The 19,603-nt window shown below is 34.9% G+C and overlaps 2 protein-coding genes and 1 pseudogene across 2 annotated transcripts; 2 read left to right on the top strand and 1 right to left on the bottom strand.

Moving 5' to 3' along the window:
• LOC126717079 (amidase 1-like) lies at nucleotides 1-5,002 on the top strand (annotated as a pseudogene).
• A 5,693-nt stretch (nucleotides 5,003-10,695) lies between these two features.
• Nucleotides 10,696-15,366, top strand: LOC126717071 (mevalonate kinase). Its single transcript, XM_050418287.1, has 5 exons — nucleotides 10,696-11,061; nucleotides 12,175-12,418; nucleotides 12,501-12,754; nucleotides 13,382-13,795; nucleotides 15,094-15,366. The coding sequence occupies exons 1-5, from the start codon at nucleotides 10,929-10,931 to the stop codon at nucleotides 15,210-15,212; spliced, it is 1,164 nt and encodes a 387-aa protein (XP_050274244.1). The 5' UTR covers nucleotides 10,696-10,928; the 3' UTR covers nucleotides 15,213-15,366.
• Nucleotides 15,367-17,647: 2,281 nt separating this feature from the next.
• Nucleotides 17,648-19,402, bottom strand: LOC126719245 (NADPH-dependent aldehyde reductase 1, chloroplastic). Its single transcript, XM_050421818.1, is given in 5 exon segments — nucleotides 17,648-17,670; nucleotides 17,776-17,979; nucleotides 17,982-18,031; nucleotides 18,369-18,745; nucleotides 19,221-19,402. Coding segments are annotated over 5 exon segments (777 nt in total). The 5' UTR covers nucleotides 19,344-19,402.
• Nucleotides 19,403-19,603: the final 201 nt, after the last annotated feature.

The raw sequence follows: 19,603 nt of genomic DNA, 5'->3' as shown, positions 1-19,603 counted from the left end.
TTTTAAACATAAAGATGAAAGAGAGAGAGAGAGAGCTCAGACATGGCAAAAGACACTGACTATGGAGCTTTCATGGAGAAGTTCGTTCTACAACAAAGCTCATCAGCCCGTGAGCTTCCTTTGAATTCACTCACCTTTGCTGTTAAAGACATGTCAGTCCTAATTACACTCTTAGCTCAGAGTTATACTATCTATCTCTCTTCTTTGTCCTCCAAAAATCCAAAGCTTTCGTACTTTTTTTTCTTCTGCTTTTGGACTCATTCATCATTTTAACAACTGGGTTTTCTCCATTTTTTTTTTTGAAGTGTGTTGAGTGCTTGCAGAATCGTGTACAGTGAAATAATGAAATTCAGAGTGAGATACTTTTTTATGAATTTAACTATTGGGTTTAATCCATGCTCTAATGAAGTTTAAAGTTTCTGTCTTTGTGTGTGTTTTTACGTTTGTATCTATATTCTTCGTGTGTGTGTGTGTGTGTGTGTGTGTGTGTGTGTGTGCAAGCCTATGCATCAATGTCAGCTATTGTTTGTGATTATCTATGTTGTTTAGAAGATTTGTGCGTTAATGTGTGTTTGTGAGTCCCGGTCAATTTCAGTTTCAGATATTAATATCAGCAATTGGGTATTTTTATTTGTTGTTTTGCAGAATAATTTGTGGGTGTGTTGTGGGTATTAGATTTTTCTTGAAGTTTTTTATTTGGAAACAGATTTGATGTGGATGGATATGTGACTGGGTTCGGAAATCCTGACTGGGCGAGGACTCATCCGGCTGCCACATCAACAGCCCCAGCCGTTTTGGCTGTCTTAAGGGGAGGTGCAACATGTGTTGGTAAAACTGTCTTGGATGAAATGGCATACAGGTTAGTATTAAAAAAATCAATAACTTGATTACCATCTGTTAACATTTTTTTGGGGGGATGAGGGGGCGTGGGGTGAAAGAAGTTTATGTTGATTCATAATAGTAATTAGAAATGAGTTTGTATTTCCTGTAAAACTAATATTATTTAGGGAAATAATGACAATTTCAATTCTTGATTATAACCACTTCTTTATGTATGGCATATCCCTAGTCTAAACATTTTTTATTTCACGTGGTACATATCTATGCGGTTTCTAATTGCTTCCTAAATACTTGAGGCCTCTCACTTAGTTATTCATCTTTAAAAGAAGAAGAAGAATAATGTCCCTGAATATTCGCATCATAATTGTTGGGCATATGATTGAAGGACCACATTGTTTTGGCAGTATGAATGGAGAAAACAAACATTATGGCACACCTAAAAATCCATGTGCGCCTGATCGGGTGCCTGGAGGATCTTCCAGTGGATCTGCTGTTGCAGTGGGTACAAAGCTTGTTGATTTCTCCTTAGGTGAGTTTCTTTTGTGGACAATTTTATGTTTCTTTCCTAGTCCTCAATAAATTTAACCAAAAGGTTCTCTCTATCATAGGAACTGACACTGGAGGAAGTGTAAGAATACCTGCATCACATTGTGGAATTCTTGGCTTTCGGCCTTAACATGGTGCCATTTCTACAACTGGAGTAATTCCTATGGCACAGAGTTTTGATAGCGTGGGTAAGGAACCAAGTATTTGATGGCTTGATTTGAAATTTCTAACTAAATATTTAGATATATCTAAAAAAAATTCAACTCTGCACCTGAAAAGTATGCCAAATGGCAATGATATTGTTGACATTGGCACATTAGTTTAGAAAACTATGCAACAAGAACTTGTGTTGTTTGCATTTTTACTCAATGTCTCATGACCAAAGTTTTCTTGTTTTACATTCTTGCAAATTATCCTGTGCCTACTTTAGAATTTGTGTCTGTTTGTGTGTATGCATGCATTCATATAACCTCAAATACTTTTGAATAATATAGTTTAAGCTATCAGTAGTAGTTTGTCTAGAAGCTTAGTGATGTACTCAAATCATATCTTCAGCTATTCTTTACATGATAAAACAGTGAATCGCTGCTATTTTGTTTAATAGTGTGATTAGTAATTCCTGCTCTATTTTTGTCCTTTTAATGGAAAAGATATTTTTTCCTACACCAATTTCTTATCCAGGATGGTTTGCTAGAGATCCTATGATTTTGAACAGAGTTGGACGAGTACTACTGCAATTACCTGAGGTGGGTCCTGTCATACCCTCTCAGATAATTATTGCTGAAGATTGTTTCCAGCTTTCAACCATTCCAAGTGATCGAGTTACTGAACCTCCTCTTAAATCAGTGAACAAGTTATTTGGGGGTTGGTACATTGACCACATAAATTTGTTATTTGTGTAGTTCTATACATGGGAGGAATTCATACGTCATATAAATTCTAAATAAATCCATTTTTACTTCCTTATAATTTTAAGAACAAAAGCACTGTCTATAGTGAATTTATGCAGTATCCCCCTGAAAGTGATGGTAATTAACTAGACTGTCTCCTTAGCCATGCTGCAAAAGATACGTCTCAAATGCTGCGAAAAGAACAAGCTTCGCCGATCATCAATTCTATGTCATGCAGTAATATCTCATTGTTATTCTGCATCAAACACATCTGGATAAATACCTTTTTTCACTACATGAGATATCACTTCTATACATGGGAGTAATACATACGTCATATAAATTCTAAATAAATCCATTTTTACTTCCTTATAATTTTAAGAACAAAAGCACTGTCTATAGTGAATTTGTGCAGTATCCCCCTGAAAGTGATGGTAATTAACTAGACTGTCTCCCTAGCCATGCTGCAAAAGATACCTCTCAAATGCTGCGAAAAGAGCAAGCTTCGCCGATCATCAATTCTATGTCATGCAGTAATATCTCATTGTTATTCTGCATCAAACACATCTGGATAAATACCTTTTTTCACTACATGAGATATCACTTCTATACATGGGAGTAATACATACGTCATATAAATTCTAAATAAATCCATTTTTACTTCCTTATAATTTTAAGAACAAAAGCACTGTCTATAGTGAATTTATGCAGTATTCCCCTGAAAGTGATGGTAATTAACTAGACTGTCTCCTTAGCCGATACCTCTCAAATGCTGCGAAAAGAGAAAGCTTCGCCCATCATAAATTCTATGTCATGCAGTAATATCTCATTGTTATTCTGCATCAAACACATCTGGATAAATACCTATTTTCACTATATGAGATGTCACTTCATATTTTTATATATAATGCAGGTGATCTGGTAAAGCATGCAGTCCTTGGGGACTATGTCAAGGAAAAAGTTCCAAGTTTAAAACAATTTATGATCAAGGGAAACGTCGAACAAGAGTGTAATATACCATCTTTGGCAGCTCTTGCAAGTACAGTACAGTTGCTTTTAAGGTGCAGATGGTCACTAGCTCATATAATTCAAATGACTTGAATGACTGTGATGTTGGTGTGGAACTTGCTTAGATGAAAATATTGTTCATATAAACAGTGGTTCCTGAAATTCTTAATCTTTTAAAGCGTTGGTATCAATTCAAGAATAACCATGGCGAGTGGATTAGTACTGTCAAACCTGATTTAGGTCCTGGAATATCAGAACGTGTACGGGAAGCCCTTAGGGCAACAGATGAAAATTTGGATGTTTGTCACTCTGTGAAGACTGAACTACATGCTGCTCTGAATGCTCTTCTTGGGGTACTCTCTTTCTTGTCCGCTGAATGTTTCATAAAACTAGGATTGTGCTGTATGGAGATCCCATGATCCCACAATTTAAATTTTATAAACAATAAGTTTGGAGCTTAATATGTGATAATGGTTGTCTATGAGATGGCACTATGTGCTTGTATGCATGCTGGTATGCCTCTTAATAGGACACACCCTCATCTTCCATAAAGAGAAACACCCTTAAGGCAAAAGAGACACTAAAAAGTCATAGATAATATCTATGCATTTAAAATGAATTTCTACACTTAAAACATTTGTTCCTTCTATCATATACACACATCTCAATCATATTCTCTTGAATTCAAAGGAAAAGTGTTATCATGCTATTGATATAAAAAAAGATGGCATATCCTGCCTATTTCAAGTGTAATATTTTTCTTGAAGAATTACAGATTGTTTTTTAAAAATTACATATATTGGTTCTTTGCAAGAACAATATTAATTTCTGTTTTCCACTATGGTTGTAATCATCTTCTTTCCAAAGGTACCGAATGGAGTTTAAAATTTTTGAAAAGTGGTAAGGGTAGTGAGAGTAGCATACAGTTATGACCTCATGTTTGTATTTCAAAATTGAGTAACTTTAGGAATTATAGTTTTCCATATCTGCATCTCACTTCTCTTTGCTCTTACAAGCAACCTATTGCAGCAAAAGAAAGTGCCACCATCTCTAATATATGAATTCAACTTCTCTACTAGCTTGAGTAACACTTCTGAAGATTATTCAGGATTTTGGTGTCCTGGCAATTCCCACAGTTCCAGGGCCTCCACCAAAACTACAAAGTGATCCAATTCCATTGGAAGCTTTTCGTGCCAAGGCTTCTAGCTTGCAGTCAATTGCTGGAGTATCTGGATTCTGCCAAGTTCTCTCTCTCTCTCTCTCTCTCTCTCTCTCTGTGTGTTTGTTGTAATACATGACAATTTTACGTTTTCCTTGTTTATCTTAATACCTTTGAAAAACCACAAATTTGTTTCTGCATATCTACAGGTGAGCATACCACTAGGGATGTATGATAATCTTCCTGTGGCAATTTCCTTGTTGGCGAAACATGGTTCAGATGGATTCCTGCTTAATTTTGTTGAGATTCTTTATGACACTCTCCAAGAAGAGGTTGGCATTGCTGAGCAAAAGGGTTACTGAATTCTTTCAGTCCCTATGTTTTATTGTAAATCTTATATCCTACTCAAAGATTAAAAAAAAGGGGAAAGGGCTTTCTGCTTGCACTTTTGTGCCACAGAGGTAATTCTTCTTGAAACATTTAATTCTCTAAGTCACTCTGAAATGTAACTAATTAATAACTACTTGATCATCAATATATTGTGTTATTTCCAACTTAATGGATTAACTTCGTGGCCAGAACTTTCTCCAGTTTTATCTTCATTTTGAGAAAATCAAGAATGATGTGCTAGATATTCCTTTGGGATAACAGATTAAGGTTTGGAACAATTTACTTATCTAAATTTATCATTTAATATTGGAGATTGGATAGTATAACTTGGACAAAAAGATAGGAGCTATTGCATAAAATGGCTAGCAGAATGACAACTTTGTATGCTGTCGATGTATCTAAAAACGAACTCATGTTTTATGTAAACATAAAACAGTCATAGAAGGGAATCTGCAAGATCAGTTATGCTTCATTATTTTTCCAAGAGTAGAAGAAGAAAAGTTCAATTAATATTATCTCAACCTTAAAAAAGTAGTAAGGTCTAGATTTGAGTTATCTTCATCTTCCAAACGATCAAATGAAGCAACATACACATATTTTTTGTTTGGTTTATTGCTTAAGCAGAGAAAGTGAAAGAAAAATACAAATTAGTATTCTAACTTCACACATCCTCTTCAAATTTAACCCTTTTTTTTCCCTTTTGTTTTCTCCAGTGGCAAGCCAGACAAGCAAGCACAGTGAAAAGGTTGATGATGATTGATGTCAGTGGTGGCTCTAGGAATTTTTTCTAAGGGGGTCATTAATAAACTTAAATTAAATAAAAATTTAATTAAAAAAAAAAACTTGAATATATTGAGTTATCGAAAACAAAAACACACAAATACATGAAATTTTATAATTTCTTTCTGCGAGTTTTCATATTTTGAAATCGTCTCATGATAGTTTATTATCAGTTTTTATTACCTATTGTCAATATAAGTATGACCATTTTACTTTGTTAAGTTTGTATAATATTTTTGTTTTTATGCAAATTGTGGGTATATATTTGTCATTTTTTTTTATAAAAATATTTTAAACTAAGGGTCCGTTTGGATACAGCTGAAAACTGAAAACTGAAACTGAAAAACACTGTAGCGAAATAATTTTTAAATGTGTGAATAGTATCGTGGGACCCATTTTTAATGAAAAAGTTGTTGAAAAGTGAAATTTGTGGGTCCATGAACAGTACACGATGTGTTGTGATTGGTCCAAAAATATTTGAAAAGTCAAAGTTTGTGGCTACTGTTCATTGAACAGTGCATGAACAGTAGCCGCACCCCTCAAAACGCTCAAAAACGCGTGAAAAAAAAAAAAAAAAAAAAAAAAACGTAAACGCAGACCCAGAATTTTCATCCCAATCCAAACGCAACCTAAATGAAAAAACTCAACTCCACTTGCACTGTATAATTACTAACTCACATAACCACACTCATCCATCCATAAATAATACAATAAGTTGTTGTTTGACCATGAAATAAGTTGATATGTGATCAAAGTGTGTAAGATTTAAAACAAAGTGTGCAAAAATAATTTTAAAAGTATTAAATTAGTAAAGCAATATTATATATATGTATATATATATATATATATATATATTTTTTTTTTTATTTCAAGTCAGCGGGTTCATTTGAACCCCTGAAATGTATGTGCAGCCGCCCCTGATTGATGTGCCACAAACATCATCTTTTGAGTATAAAGGACAACGTTTGATTTCTTGTTGTATGGACTCATATTGACTTTTTTTCCTTTTTATTTTAAGAAAAACATTAGGCCTGGTTTCACAGAACAGAATGAAAAATTGTTCACAATAATGAGGCCCATAGTCAACAAAAAGGTAGGTAGGTGTGTATTGTAGAATGTAGACTCCCTCAATCATCTTCCATTGAAAGTTGAATAAACAAATATGATCAAAGATGGACTGCTAAATATGATGGCCTTTTGACCTCTAAAAATTAATGGAAGTAAACCCACATTAGTGGAGAAGGACGAAACCCAAGCACCTATCAACCTTGTGCAAAACACGACCCAATCAAATGGAACATGAATCTTTAAGGTGCTGGAGTTGAATCATGAATCATGAATGTGAGTTGACTTAGGATGATCGAATGGAAACACCCAATTACACAATTGACACAACAAAGTAAAAATGAGCGTGCATACTATTCAATGATCATCTAACCTTACTTCTTATAAACATTCCGTCATTTATTAGATTAACTTTATTATTAGTGAATTTTATTAGATTAACTTAATTTTTTGTTTAAGCACAATAGAAGGATACCCCCTGTTTAGACTTTAGATTTAAACAAAACATTGATAATTAAAATTTTGGTATCTATTTTAATTAGTATTAATTATGTGATAAAATCAAATTCACTATTTTTAAAATAAATAGATAAATTTTTTGAAACTATTTAGTAGAGCTTGTTGGAATTATTTCACAAATAATTTACTTTTGTGATTTTGTGAACAAGAATAAAAAAAAAATCAATATATACACAAATTTATGTGTGAATGGACAAGTGAAAATACAGTAAAACTTATAGATCAAATGAATGCAAAATGGTTGATACAAAATTGATGAAGACTAGTATTTGACACTATGTCCTTAAGCCAGATTTTTTGCTCACACTATTTATTTAGTGATGCTTGAAGTCTCTCAGACGTCTACTTCTTAAGATATAATGATCAACAACACACAAAAAAAACATTACAATGTCCTTGCACAATGAACATAATTCTCTCTCTCTCTCTCTCTCTGAAGACTAATGAAATGAATGAATAAACTAACTTAAATGAAATGAGGGATGCCTATTTATAGACATACTATCAAAAGTTTAGAATATGTGCAATAATAAATAGACGTATTGTTACACACTTGCACTAGTGCAAAAAAAAAAAAATGCAATAGTGAATATAAATACTGTTACAAACTTGCACCAATTCAAAAAAGTGCAATAGCCAATAGACATATTGGTTTGGAATTAAGTAAAGTGCACACAAACAAACATTGAAATAAGCGCAACTTTTGGGCCAACACTTACAAAATCAATTTCTCATTAACCTTAATGGTTTTGGGAAAGTGTCCATGAGGTTAATAAACCATTTTTCCAACAAAGATACCCTAATTTCTAATTTATAGTTTTTTTTTTTCAATTGTATTATATTATTATGGTGCCAAAATTGTTATGCAAGATGTCATAAGTTCATAGGTAGATTGATTTTGATAGCAATCTTTTTTTTTTAAAATGAGATTTGATCCTATCAATCACATCAATTTCATGATTATTTTTTCTATATCATCAAGTTAAATATACTAATTTATTTTTAGTATAGGCGAGATTCAAACCTTATTTGATAACAAAGAGCTTTACCAATTGAATTAATTATAACTTACCATGCTTCTAGGTTCTCATGTTCACATTCACTGATCCATGTGAGGGTGACTACCTATCAAAAGGGCACATGCTCTCTCTCTCATATGAAAATTAAAAACAAAAAACAATAACAAAAACAAAAACAAAAAATATAATTTGAATCCTCTAGTTCAATTTTTTTTTTTTTTTACAATTAAATTCATATTCTATATTCTTCACCAAAAAAATTTAATTCTATAATTTTCTTGCCCACTACAATTTGAATATTTGTTAAATTATAAATTTTTATTCAAAATTTTGTTTATGGGATAGGATGGGAATAATGTGATTTAGTGCTTGTTTGTTTTAGTTTCAAGGTGTCTGTTCATGTACATATTCAAAAGTCGTTTCCCCCTAAACACATTAAACAAAAATAAGGTAGCTAAAATAAACTCATTTAAATATACACTTATGAGTTAGCAAGTGAGAAATTTTTTTTCCTGATAATTTGATAGTAATAGGGAATTAGTAGGGATGGAAATGGGAGGTGTAGGGACTAAGGATGGGATTTCATCCCGCCCTGCATGGTTTTGTCTTACCATATCTTTGCCCTGCTCCATTCCTGCCCTGTAAAATTCTTTTTCGAGTTAATTTGCTGCGCAACTATTATAATTATTTTAATAAAACCTGTTTCATTAATATAAATATACTTGAAATTACAATTAAATTTATCCCATCAAATTAAACTAATTTTTAGTAAAAATTGAATGATATTATCTGTAGGGGCACGATTCTCAAACGGCCCAACATGGACGTTGGGCTCGCACGGGAAGGATCCCTCACAATAATATTTGTAGAGAGTGGGCTTGAAAGGCTAGCGTTTGGTCACAGGGCGTTGGTCCACGCCGGACTTTAGGGAAACTCAGATAAGAAAAGATTTCAACATGGATATCCAAGCTCTACGGCTTTATAACTGGAGGGATTGGACTCCTCGGATCATGTCCGAGGAGCACTAATGTCTTATTCTGGTTACCCGGCGGTGGGTTTTCCGTGGTGGTGTACATATATTGTCTGGGCATTCTCATCCCTGGAGTTTTTCCCAGGAAGTCAGATGGGAGTCCCCCCTCTCCAATTAGTTTACCTTTCCTTTTATACTAGCCTATGTTTGCTGTCCTTCGTCCACGTGTAGGGTCAACTTTTCCAGGACTGATATTTGTCCCGTCAATCTAATCCCAGAATTGTTGGGGATGGTTAATAAAGCCTAAAAATCAGGTTCTGTTAGGTGTAAAGTCTTATCAGTGAAGGGTATTAAGGACAACTTCCCTGAGATATTTTAGATCTTCTTACGGATTTGTTCTTATAGCTCTCTCTTACCCCTTTTGTCAAGGGAGTTTTAGGCTTGCCGAGGACTAAACCGTCCTCGGCTGCATATCTGGGCCATCCTCGGTCTTATACTTTTAAGCTTGGGCCATAACTTTTTTCAACTTGGGCTTGCGGGCTCCCCACGAGCAAGTGGGCCTGGCCTATAAACTATCGGGCCCCACATTATCCAAGTGTTTAACAAGACAACATTACAACAAAAACAAAAATCTTAATATCCCACACATTTAAATAAGCTATTGTTGATTTGTTTATTTAAATGATAGAGATTTAGGGTGTGCAAAATTTAGAATTATATCCTTTATCAACTCAGGGTGGGGCGAGGCTAAAATCTCGCCTCATCCTCCAAACTTTTGACAAATAAGTGGGAGTAAGATAAGAGACCATACCTAAACTAATGGGATGGAAGTGGAAGTTCATAATTGTTTAAGATAAAGATAAGAGGAATTATACAGTTCTCTTAGTGGATCACGTCATTTGTTTACTATTTTACTAAAAGACTCCCATTTGTTTAAATTATTGAGTCAACTTATGATAAAAAAAATTGTTAATCAGACTCAACAATTTTAAACAAATAAGAGCCTTTTAATAGATTGGTAAACGAGTGACGTGATCAACTACGAGGACTGTAGAATTCCTCAATGAATCCATCCCGTCTAAAAAAGACATTTTCTTTAAAAAATTAGTATCTTTTTTAGACTTTTTGTCTAAAAAGACTCACACTTATTTAAATTTGTTGAGCCTTTTTTGTTTCTTGTTTTTTTTGCTGAATAATTTGCTGAGCCTGTTTAACAATTAATTAAATTTTTTTTTTGAATGATGGATAAAGGACCATAATATCTAGGATTCGTGACACCCATGATTTATCATCCTTCAGTACATTGTGTATTTCAAACTTTTAGGATTATCAAAAAAAAAAAAAAAAAAAGTATTTCAAACTTTTAGTTAGCTGAATTGGTACCTCATTTTCCACGCGCCATAACTTAGGTGGACAATTCACCAAACCAAACACATCTATAACTTTCAGCAGAAAAACAACAACAACAACAACAACAAACATTTTTTCGTCTATAGTACTTTTGCACTTATATAAAATTGATACTATTATTGTTCACTCTGCCAATTCAATGAAAAAAAGTGCTCTATCAGTCAGTCTCTCTCACTGTTAAGTTATTAACAACTTCCACGTACATTCTCAACATTTAATAAACATACGGAGAGAGTAACAAGAATTTAAGGAGCAGCCCCAAAATTTAACAGAAAAATATTTGGTGAAAATTTAGTGTTTTTTTAATTAATTAAAAAAAAAAAAAAAAAACAATGGAAGTGAAAGCTAGAGCTCCAGGGAAAATCATACTGGCCGGAGAGCATGCTGTGGTGCACGGATCCACGGCGGTGGCTGCTTCCCTTGACCTCTACACCTATGTTTCTCTTCGATTTCCCACTCCCTCTGGTACACTCTCTCTCTCTCTGTGGTTTCTCTTTTTGATGCTATTTATTTGCTGTGGTTGTTTTGTTTTGGATGTTTGTGAAGTGGGGTTGTGCTGAATTGGCACAAAGATGGGAGATTTGGGCCTGAGTTGAATTGGGTATTGGTTGAAATGGTGATTACAGGATACCCTTTTGAGCTTTTGTGGTTTTGTGATGTGTGCGCTGCATTATGTTGCTGTGATTGTTTACTTTGGGTTTAATTTCTTGATTGGAATATACCCTTTTGAGCATTTGTGCTTTTTATGTGTGTGTGTTACTGTGCTTAGGATTTGTGGTTTTGGGGTTTGGGTTAAATTGGGTTTTGTTAAACTGCTTTGTTTGTGGAAAGTGCTCATTGATGTCTGTTCCAAGTTCCAACCTATACAACTTTCTCAGCTTATTAACAAATTCTACAATTTTTATTTATTTATTTTATTTTTTTTATTAAAAAAAGAAAGAAAGAAAGATTTTTTCTTTAAAAAAAAAAACTTCACCAATCAAACGCTGAGAGACAGATTTGATGAAACTGATGATGAATGATTCTATGTTTCAACTGTGTTGACCACGTGAAAAACGTTACTGGTTTTTGACGTATTGTTGATTTGGATAGACATACTATAATTGCTTACCATTTATTAAGATTTTTTTTTTTTGGGTTGAATTGTTGATTGCAGTATACCCTTCTGAGCATTTGTGTTTTTCCTCTTCCTCAGTGTGTGCGTGATACAGTGTTTTGTTATGGTATTCCTTTTAGAAGGCAAAAGATACACAATAATAAAGTGGGTAAATCTTTACAGAGACTTATAAAAATAAAAAAATAAAAAAGGGTAAATCTTTACAGAGAGAAGGAAAGGTACGGACCACTGGACATTAACAGCTCAATGTTTATTAATACACTAGTTCAAAAGAATTTTATCCTCGCAACATACATTGAAGAGCTAGGGACCAAATTAAATTTATGAAATATGTTATGGTCTTTTTGAGATTTCTGCAAATTTGCACTTCTTTTTTCTTTTTATTCTGGTAAAATTCTTGTTCATTTCTCTTCAGGTTCTCTGTTGAATCTGTCACTGATTTTTTGTGCTTTTATTTATAGACAATGATGAATTTTTAAGACTCCAACTCAAGGATTTGGCATTAGAATTTTCATGGCCAGTTGCTAGAATCAAAGATGCACTACCTGAAGCAGGAAGTTTGCTCTCTTCAAAACCCACTTCATGCTCAATAGAGACCATGAAATCAATTACAGCACTAGTTGAAGAGCAAAATATTCCGGAAGCAAAAATTGGACTTGCTTCTGGAGTTTCAGCTTTTCTCTGGCTGTACTCCTGTATCCATGGGTATGCTTCCATTAATGGTTGCATTTTTCAATATTATTTTCTTAGAAATCTAATTCTGACTTCTTCTTTTTTTACATATCAGATTTAAGCCTGCTACGGTGGTTATCACCTCTGAGCTTCCTTTGGGTTCAGGCTTGGGTTCATCTGCCGCATTTTGTGTTGCACTCTCAGCTGCTCTGCTTTCTTTCTCGGATTCAGTGAGTTTGGACATGAGCCAGCAGGGGTGGTCAGCATTTGGGGAAAGTGACCTCGAATTGCTAAATAAATGGGCTTTTGAAGGTGAAAAGATAATCCATGGAAAGCCATCTGGACTTGACAACACAGTCAGCACATATGGTATGTGATCTTGTGAGCTGTGCTATACAAATCTATCCTTTTTTAATCAACGTTTTGTGCCTAAGAAGTGTCTTTTCCCTGTTGCTCATCATTCTGAGTAGTATTTACATCTCACTTTGTGCCTGCTTAGAAGTAAGTATTTTACTTTATTGATGGTAATATGAAAGAGTTGTAAAAGTAGTGGTAATTTGAAAAATCTACTTGTGGAAGGGAGAATGAATTCAATATTGAATATGAGTGGAAGTGAATCAGCCTGTTTTGTGGAATGGGAGTCATACATTCTCATATTATGTTCATCATTATAACCTAATCTATGCAGAAATTGTTGTCGAATTACTTGAATAAATCATGTGTTATCTACACAATATTAATGACCTGCACACACACATTTAACTTGTACATGGTGTAGAAATTTTCAATAATTTGGTACATTTCATATCCATTTCCTCCATGAACGCACCTCCTGCTAAAAAATAAAATAAGAAGAATTAAAATAAGGGAAGAAAAAGGAGAACTACTTTGTGTTAATATGTTTGTCAACTTCACCATACAGTATGCTGTTTCCTCTATCTCCCAAACACAAGAAGGTCACTGCATTTGAATTTGTTTTAAATTTGAATGCAACAGGCAACGTGATCAAATTTAGGTCTGGTAATTTGACACTCATCAAGTCCAATATGCCACTCAAAATGCTCATTACAAACACCAAGGTTGGGAGGAATACAAAGGCATTAGTTGCTGGTGTTTCAGAGAGGACCATAAGGCACCCAGATGCCATGAGTTTGGTGTTTAATGCAGTTGATTCTATCAGCAACGAATTGTCTACCATTATCCAGTCACCAGCCCCTGATGAACTCTCCATAACAGAGAAGGAAGAGAAGATAGCAGAGTTAATGGAAATGAATCAAGGTCTTCTCCAGTGTATGGGAGTCAGCCATGCTTCAATAGAAACTGTTCTTAGGACAACATTGAAGTACAAGTTAGCTTCCAAATTGACAGGAGCTGGGGGTGGAGGCTGTGTTCTGACGCTGTTGCCAACCCGTATCCATTTCCTTGTGCTGTTTATATATTTTAATTTCAAGGATTTTATTTCCTATTTTTTCTTCTACAGGTTCTTATTTTTAGTACATTGTGAATGCTTGTTTTAGTTTCCATTATATTATTGGTTGGCTGTGGGTGTAGATATATAGCTATAGTGATTTGACCTCATCAGTTTCCATGATATAATAATATAAACTTTTGTAGGAAAAAGAATTTCTGTACTAGAAATTCTCCGGCGGGGGAGGGTTATATACTACAAGAACAATGCCTCATATTTTATTGTGTTCCAGTTATCCTCTCCTCCTATGTAGCTCTCAACTTGCACCCATATATATTTGGAGTTGTCATTGGCCTTCTGTGCCAGGAATGGCACCAAGTTCATCCACAGAGAACTTGGAAAAGATTTTCTTTGTGGTGGTGGGGGCAGAAGAGAAAAAAAGAGAGTGGGGGTGGGGCCTGTGGAAACCTTAGTACTGTCAAATAGAGGTTAATGAACTGCTTGGTCTCATTACTTTCAAAAGCATTTGAGTCAAGCTTTACTTGGATGTTGTACCATTTCAGTCTTATAAGAAATTGAAGTTATTTTATCACCATGAGGAGCTAATTATATATAGGAGAGGGCCCAATGGGATTTGGCTCTGGGTGGGTTTTGAACCCATGACTTCACCCTCCACCCCATCTTTATAGAGAAAGGTGATGTCATTTGAGCTAGAGTGCATTTGTAGTATTTGGCTTTGCATCTGGCCTTTGTAAGTTGCACATGGATCTCAACTGGCTTTGCATCAGGCCTTTTGTTCTCTGTATGACTACTTACATGCTTTTGGAAATTCTCATAGTTATTCTTTCTTGAATTTCAATGTTCTTTTGAAATCTTATTATAATTTGATGAGAGGATGTATTATAGCCATTGTATGCGTTAAAACTTTTACTTTGAATAGAATTTATTACCCATAGAAGCAATAATTCTATTCTTTGGTCTTTTTTTGTTTTTTTTTTTGTAACTTTCACACACTAGATAGGAATTTAACTTGCAACTTCACCTCCACCTTGTTCTTACTAGGGGGGTTTTGTTATTTGAACTAGAGCTCATTGGTAACACCTATATAATTCTATATGAGTCTTTTATTCATAAAAAATAAAAATACATTAGCATGGAGAAACTTCATCTTTTCAACTTTTATATCCGAACAAAATTAGAAACTTTTGGATTTTCTGAATAATGTCAGGATGCTGCTATATTATTGATATGCTTTATCTTAAATTTCATATTCAGATGCTTCCTTAACCACATGAATCAGTGCTATCAGGAACAGTTGTTGATAAGGTAATTGCGGAGCTCGAGTCATGCGGCTTCCAATGTTTGATTGCAGCAATAGGTGGGAAAGGTGCTGAGGTTAGCTTTAGTGGTTCATCCTGATCTTCCTTATTTATGAATAAGAGTAAAATCCCTGATGTCAAATAATAAGCATGAAAATGTGTGCTTTGCTGAAACGTTTTCCTCTTGATCTATCTTTTCTGTACAATAATTGTGTCCTTAGAATGATTAATTTAAGTTAATTTATGATTTTTTTTGAAGTCTCGGGAATATCCACCTTGTTGCTTCACTGGTAAGACAATTGTAAAAAAGTTATATGAATTTTCTCTCCTCTGTAGATCCTAGTTTGTCTACTTATGAAGTAAGCCAATTTTATACAAATGGATTTTTTCTCTTCCTTTGGGAAAGATACTTGATAATTATCATGCAGCTTACATGCTCTATATGAAGTCATTAACATTGTTATATACACTTCACTGAACCTACATGGTTAAGGTTTAGCAATATTACTATATGAAGTCCCATAAGAGGTTCTTCATTGTAGTGTCGTCTGCCTAGCCATTAAGGATAGACATCCACTAATTCCAATTGCTCTAATTTTCCATTTCATCAAACTGCTGATGTGATTTTCCTTGATTTTCCCTGGAATGTTTGATAGAAATCGTGTAGTCGTAAACCCAGGAGAGTGTACTGTTTATCAGCCCATTGCATCAGGTGTCATATGGAGCCGTTATATGAGGCCATCCTCTTACAGCATGCAAGACCCACAAATGTGTGAGTCCCACATACTATTAGAGAGAGTGGCTTCATGGAGCTGCTCCATGGGATAATTTTCCCATTCCATCATGTTATAACAATGGAGGAAAAAAAATACATGTAACCAACCCTAACTATCATGCTAAGGATCCATAGTTGACACAAAAATTAAAGCTTCTTGTTATTATTGTTATATCATGTCATAACAACCTATCTTTATAGTTTCAAAACTGTCAAATTAAGCCTGAATTTTAAAAATCATATCAATTTAGACCCCTTATCAACCCAAAATGTTTAGGATTTAAATTTATATGATTATAAAAGTGTAAGGTTCAATTTGAAATTAGTAAAATTTGTAATAGTTCTAAACTTTCAAATTTTAATTTGAAAATTTTGAACCTCCTATAAGTCACATTCAAGATTCTGATTGAACAACCAAGGAATGATTTAGCTCTCTGGTGTATTAATTTTCTACCAGTCCCCAGTCCTCCCACCATAGGAGAGTGTTTCACATTCTTCTCTACTCCGAAGAAAATACAAATTAAACAAAAATAATACTAAATGGATCAAGTTTACTTCTTTTACTTGTTATATCCTCTAGTCATATTCCACAAACCAGACTAAAGATTTGTAATGGAATCTTGCTGTCCCAACTGTACCTTCATTTTGAATCTCAAATGTTGGTGACAAGTTTTATAATGCAATCTGTTGATTTAACTTCAAGTTTCAACTCAGTAGTGTCGGTCAAATGCAAGTGAATGGCTTAAAGCTTTACAGGTCTTGATTTATTATTGGAATAGAAACCTTGACATATGTTAAAACACTGAAAAAAGAAATGGCTGAGACGCTGCACCGACAGTGAAAGGTACTTGTCAAGATCAAGTCTGGCTCCTTCCAAGTCAGACTGAATCCCAGAACCCCTATCGAAGGAGCTAAAAACATTGGTTGTATCATAGAAGTGTAATAATTTTTATTCTTTCTGAAATTCACACTAAATTAAGCCATAAAAGAAGTGGTCCCCAGCATAGACTGCATAGTGATACTTCAATAGTTGTGGACTTCTTGTGATTGTATTGATCTTAAGCTGATTGCTAGTGCAGTATTGTATAAAGTCCATATAGGATTGTATTGATCTTAAGCTGAATATTGCCAGTGCAGTATCGTATAAAGTCCATGTAGGATCCATCTTTTCCGTGACCTTCATTTCTAAGTTAGAATTCTCCATTTATCTTTCGGCTTTGATGTCCTGGCCAAGTGCTTGTAATTAGTCTCATTGATGATGGGTCACCCTTGCACTGCTGCAGGCAGGCCTAGTAGTAACCTCTTAAGAGTTAAAACCATAAACCATAAACCATACTTTGGCCATTTGTCAAATACTAAATTGATAGTCCATTATATTTCGACTCTCATAGCTTAAGAAATTAAACTAGAAGAGAAACATCGACCATTTCAAATACTAATTGATAGTCCATTATATTTTGGCTCTCATAGCTTAAGAAATTAAACTAGAAGAGAAACAGGGTGACAGCCTCTTACAACAAGTAGATCACTTACAACTTAAACAAAGCTTAATTTACAAAGACTTTTATTGCTTCTTAATTTTCATACAGCACATTAACAACTTGCCAAGTACCCATTTAACACCATACTGCTCTCTTGCGGTTAGAGCATACAAAAGAACCTGTAGACACTAATTGCCACTCTTTCTTCCATACAACACAAAAAACTTACTATAAAAAGGCACCAACAGGAAGCACCAAACACACCCTTCCACAGTCCCTTCAAGCATTCGCTACAGTTCCACCTGTAAAACAGATTTCCCCCCCAAAAAAGAAATAATAAAGGGTTATCAATCATCTACCTATAAGTACTAAAACATACACAAATTGCAGCTTAAAATTGAACTTACCATTAGGATGAAGAACCTGGCCAGTTATGTAAGAGGAGCAATGATTACAAGCAAGGAAGACATAGCATGGAGCAACCTCAATAGGCTGACCAGCCCTGCCCATAGGCACTTCAGACCCAAACTTAGCACACTCTTCCTCACTGAATGATGATGGTATCAATGGGGTCCAAATGGGTCCAGGGGCCACACCATTGACCCTTATGCAGATGTCGTGTTGATTATGGAGCTCCCTTGCTTCATATGCTTCAAAGCATGCCTATCACCAAACCAATATCAAAATCATCAAGCACACATGATACTCATCAGTCTTTCACTCTATTCAGTTAGCTAGGCCTTCACTTCTGAGAACTCACCCTTTTATTTCTAGGCCACAATAATCAACTTTCAAGCTTTAACATGTTAATAAGAGATCAAATAGACTAGTAAAGTTACAATCATGCTTTGTGCAATACTAAAAGCTTATAACACTTATTTACGATAGATACCCAGAAGAAAACCAAGAAGTCAAGAGCAAAACTTGAAATCCTCCTGGTCCTCCCTAGCCTAAGCAATTATGACATTTTTTAAGCCAGATATATGAATTTGTATATTACCTGACTGTGAAGAAGTAAGAGAAAATATTGGTCCTAAACACCCTCTCAAGCCTTTCGTCATCAATCTCCTCCACTGAACATGATTTGTACTGCTCGGCGGCATTGTTGATCAGTATATCAATCCGGCCATAGGCATTCACAACCTCATCAACCACCCTTTTGCAATTGTTGTCATATCCCAAGTCAGCTGCTATTGCCATAGGCTCTTTGGCATCAGTAGTCTTCGCCTTCTTGAGCATGTGGAGCGTGTCTTGCGCATCCTTGTCCTCCTGGGCCTTCACATACGTGAAGGCGACGGTTGCACCCTCTTGAGCAAAGCAGTGGCACACAGCTCGTCCAATCCCAGAGTCGCCACCAGTCACTAGCGCTACCTTTCCCTGCAAAACTTTCACGTTAGTTTTACTACTAGTGTGCATGCATGCAATGCTAGGATGAATACCATCACAAAATGTGTTGTGCAATATTATTCAGCCTGAAATGAATAGCTAGAAATCATGATTGTACTTTATAAATGAAATTCTTGGTTCCACATGAGATTTAACTTTCTCTAGTTAAAAGAAAGTTATCACAAAGAAAAGAATTGCAGTACTTATAATTTGGCAATAAATTTTCTTCATTGGAAACTAAAATTTACCTACTGAGCCTCAGGAAAGTAAAAATATTTCAAGGGTGATACATATGTTATAGGTTTTCTACGTATCATATGTATCATCCAAAACAACTATTTTTATCAGCTTTAACAAAGAAAAATTAAGATAGAAACTGTTTATAAACTCCATGTGGAGTTACCTAAATATATGCGTGCATGAATTATTTGTATGCATGTGATATTGAAACGGGAAAAAATCCTACTCGAAGCTTATTGGATGGCGTGTAGTCTGAGCTCGTAAATTCAGGGGTAGGTTCCATGACATGCTCTTGCCCAGGCTGCCTCTCCTGCCTTTGTGGTGGAAACTTCTGACCACCTGAAGCCATTCTTGCAAACACTACTCTAAAGGGTCTCTGAGTTACCAGAAATGTTGCCGGAAAGAGAGTATTCCGGTGAGTTTTGGGAGGAAAACAAGAAGGTCTAGTTGCTGAGGCCCTTGAGACAGAGACAAAGGCGGAAAGCTTACAAAGATTGAGGCTTTGGAATTGCATATATGGTGGAAATGGTTCAAATAGTTGAGTTATATATAGGTGTGTGGAATGTGGGCACGTGTGGATACGTGAAGTGAGGGAGTGTCAATGTGTCA

This window comes from Quercus robur, chromosome 3 (assembly GCF_932294415.1).
Source record: "Quercus robur chromosome 3, dhQueRobu3.1, whole genome shotgun sequence".
NCBI classification, from domain to species: domain Eukaryota; kingdom Viridiplantae; phylum Streptophyta; class Magnoliopsida; order Fagales; family Fagaceae; genus Quercus; species Quercus robur.
This window is presented reverse-complemented; position numbering and strand designations above follow the sequence as displayed.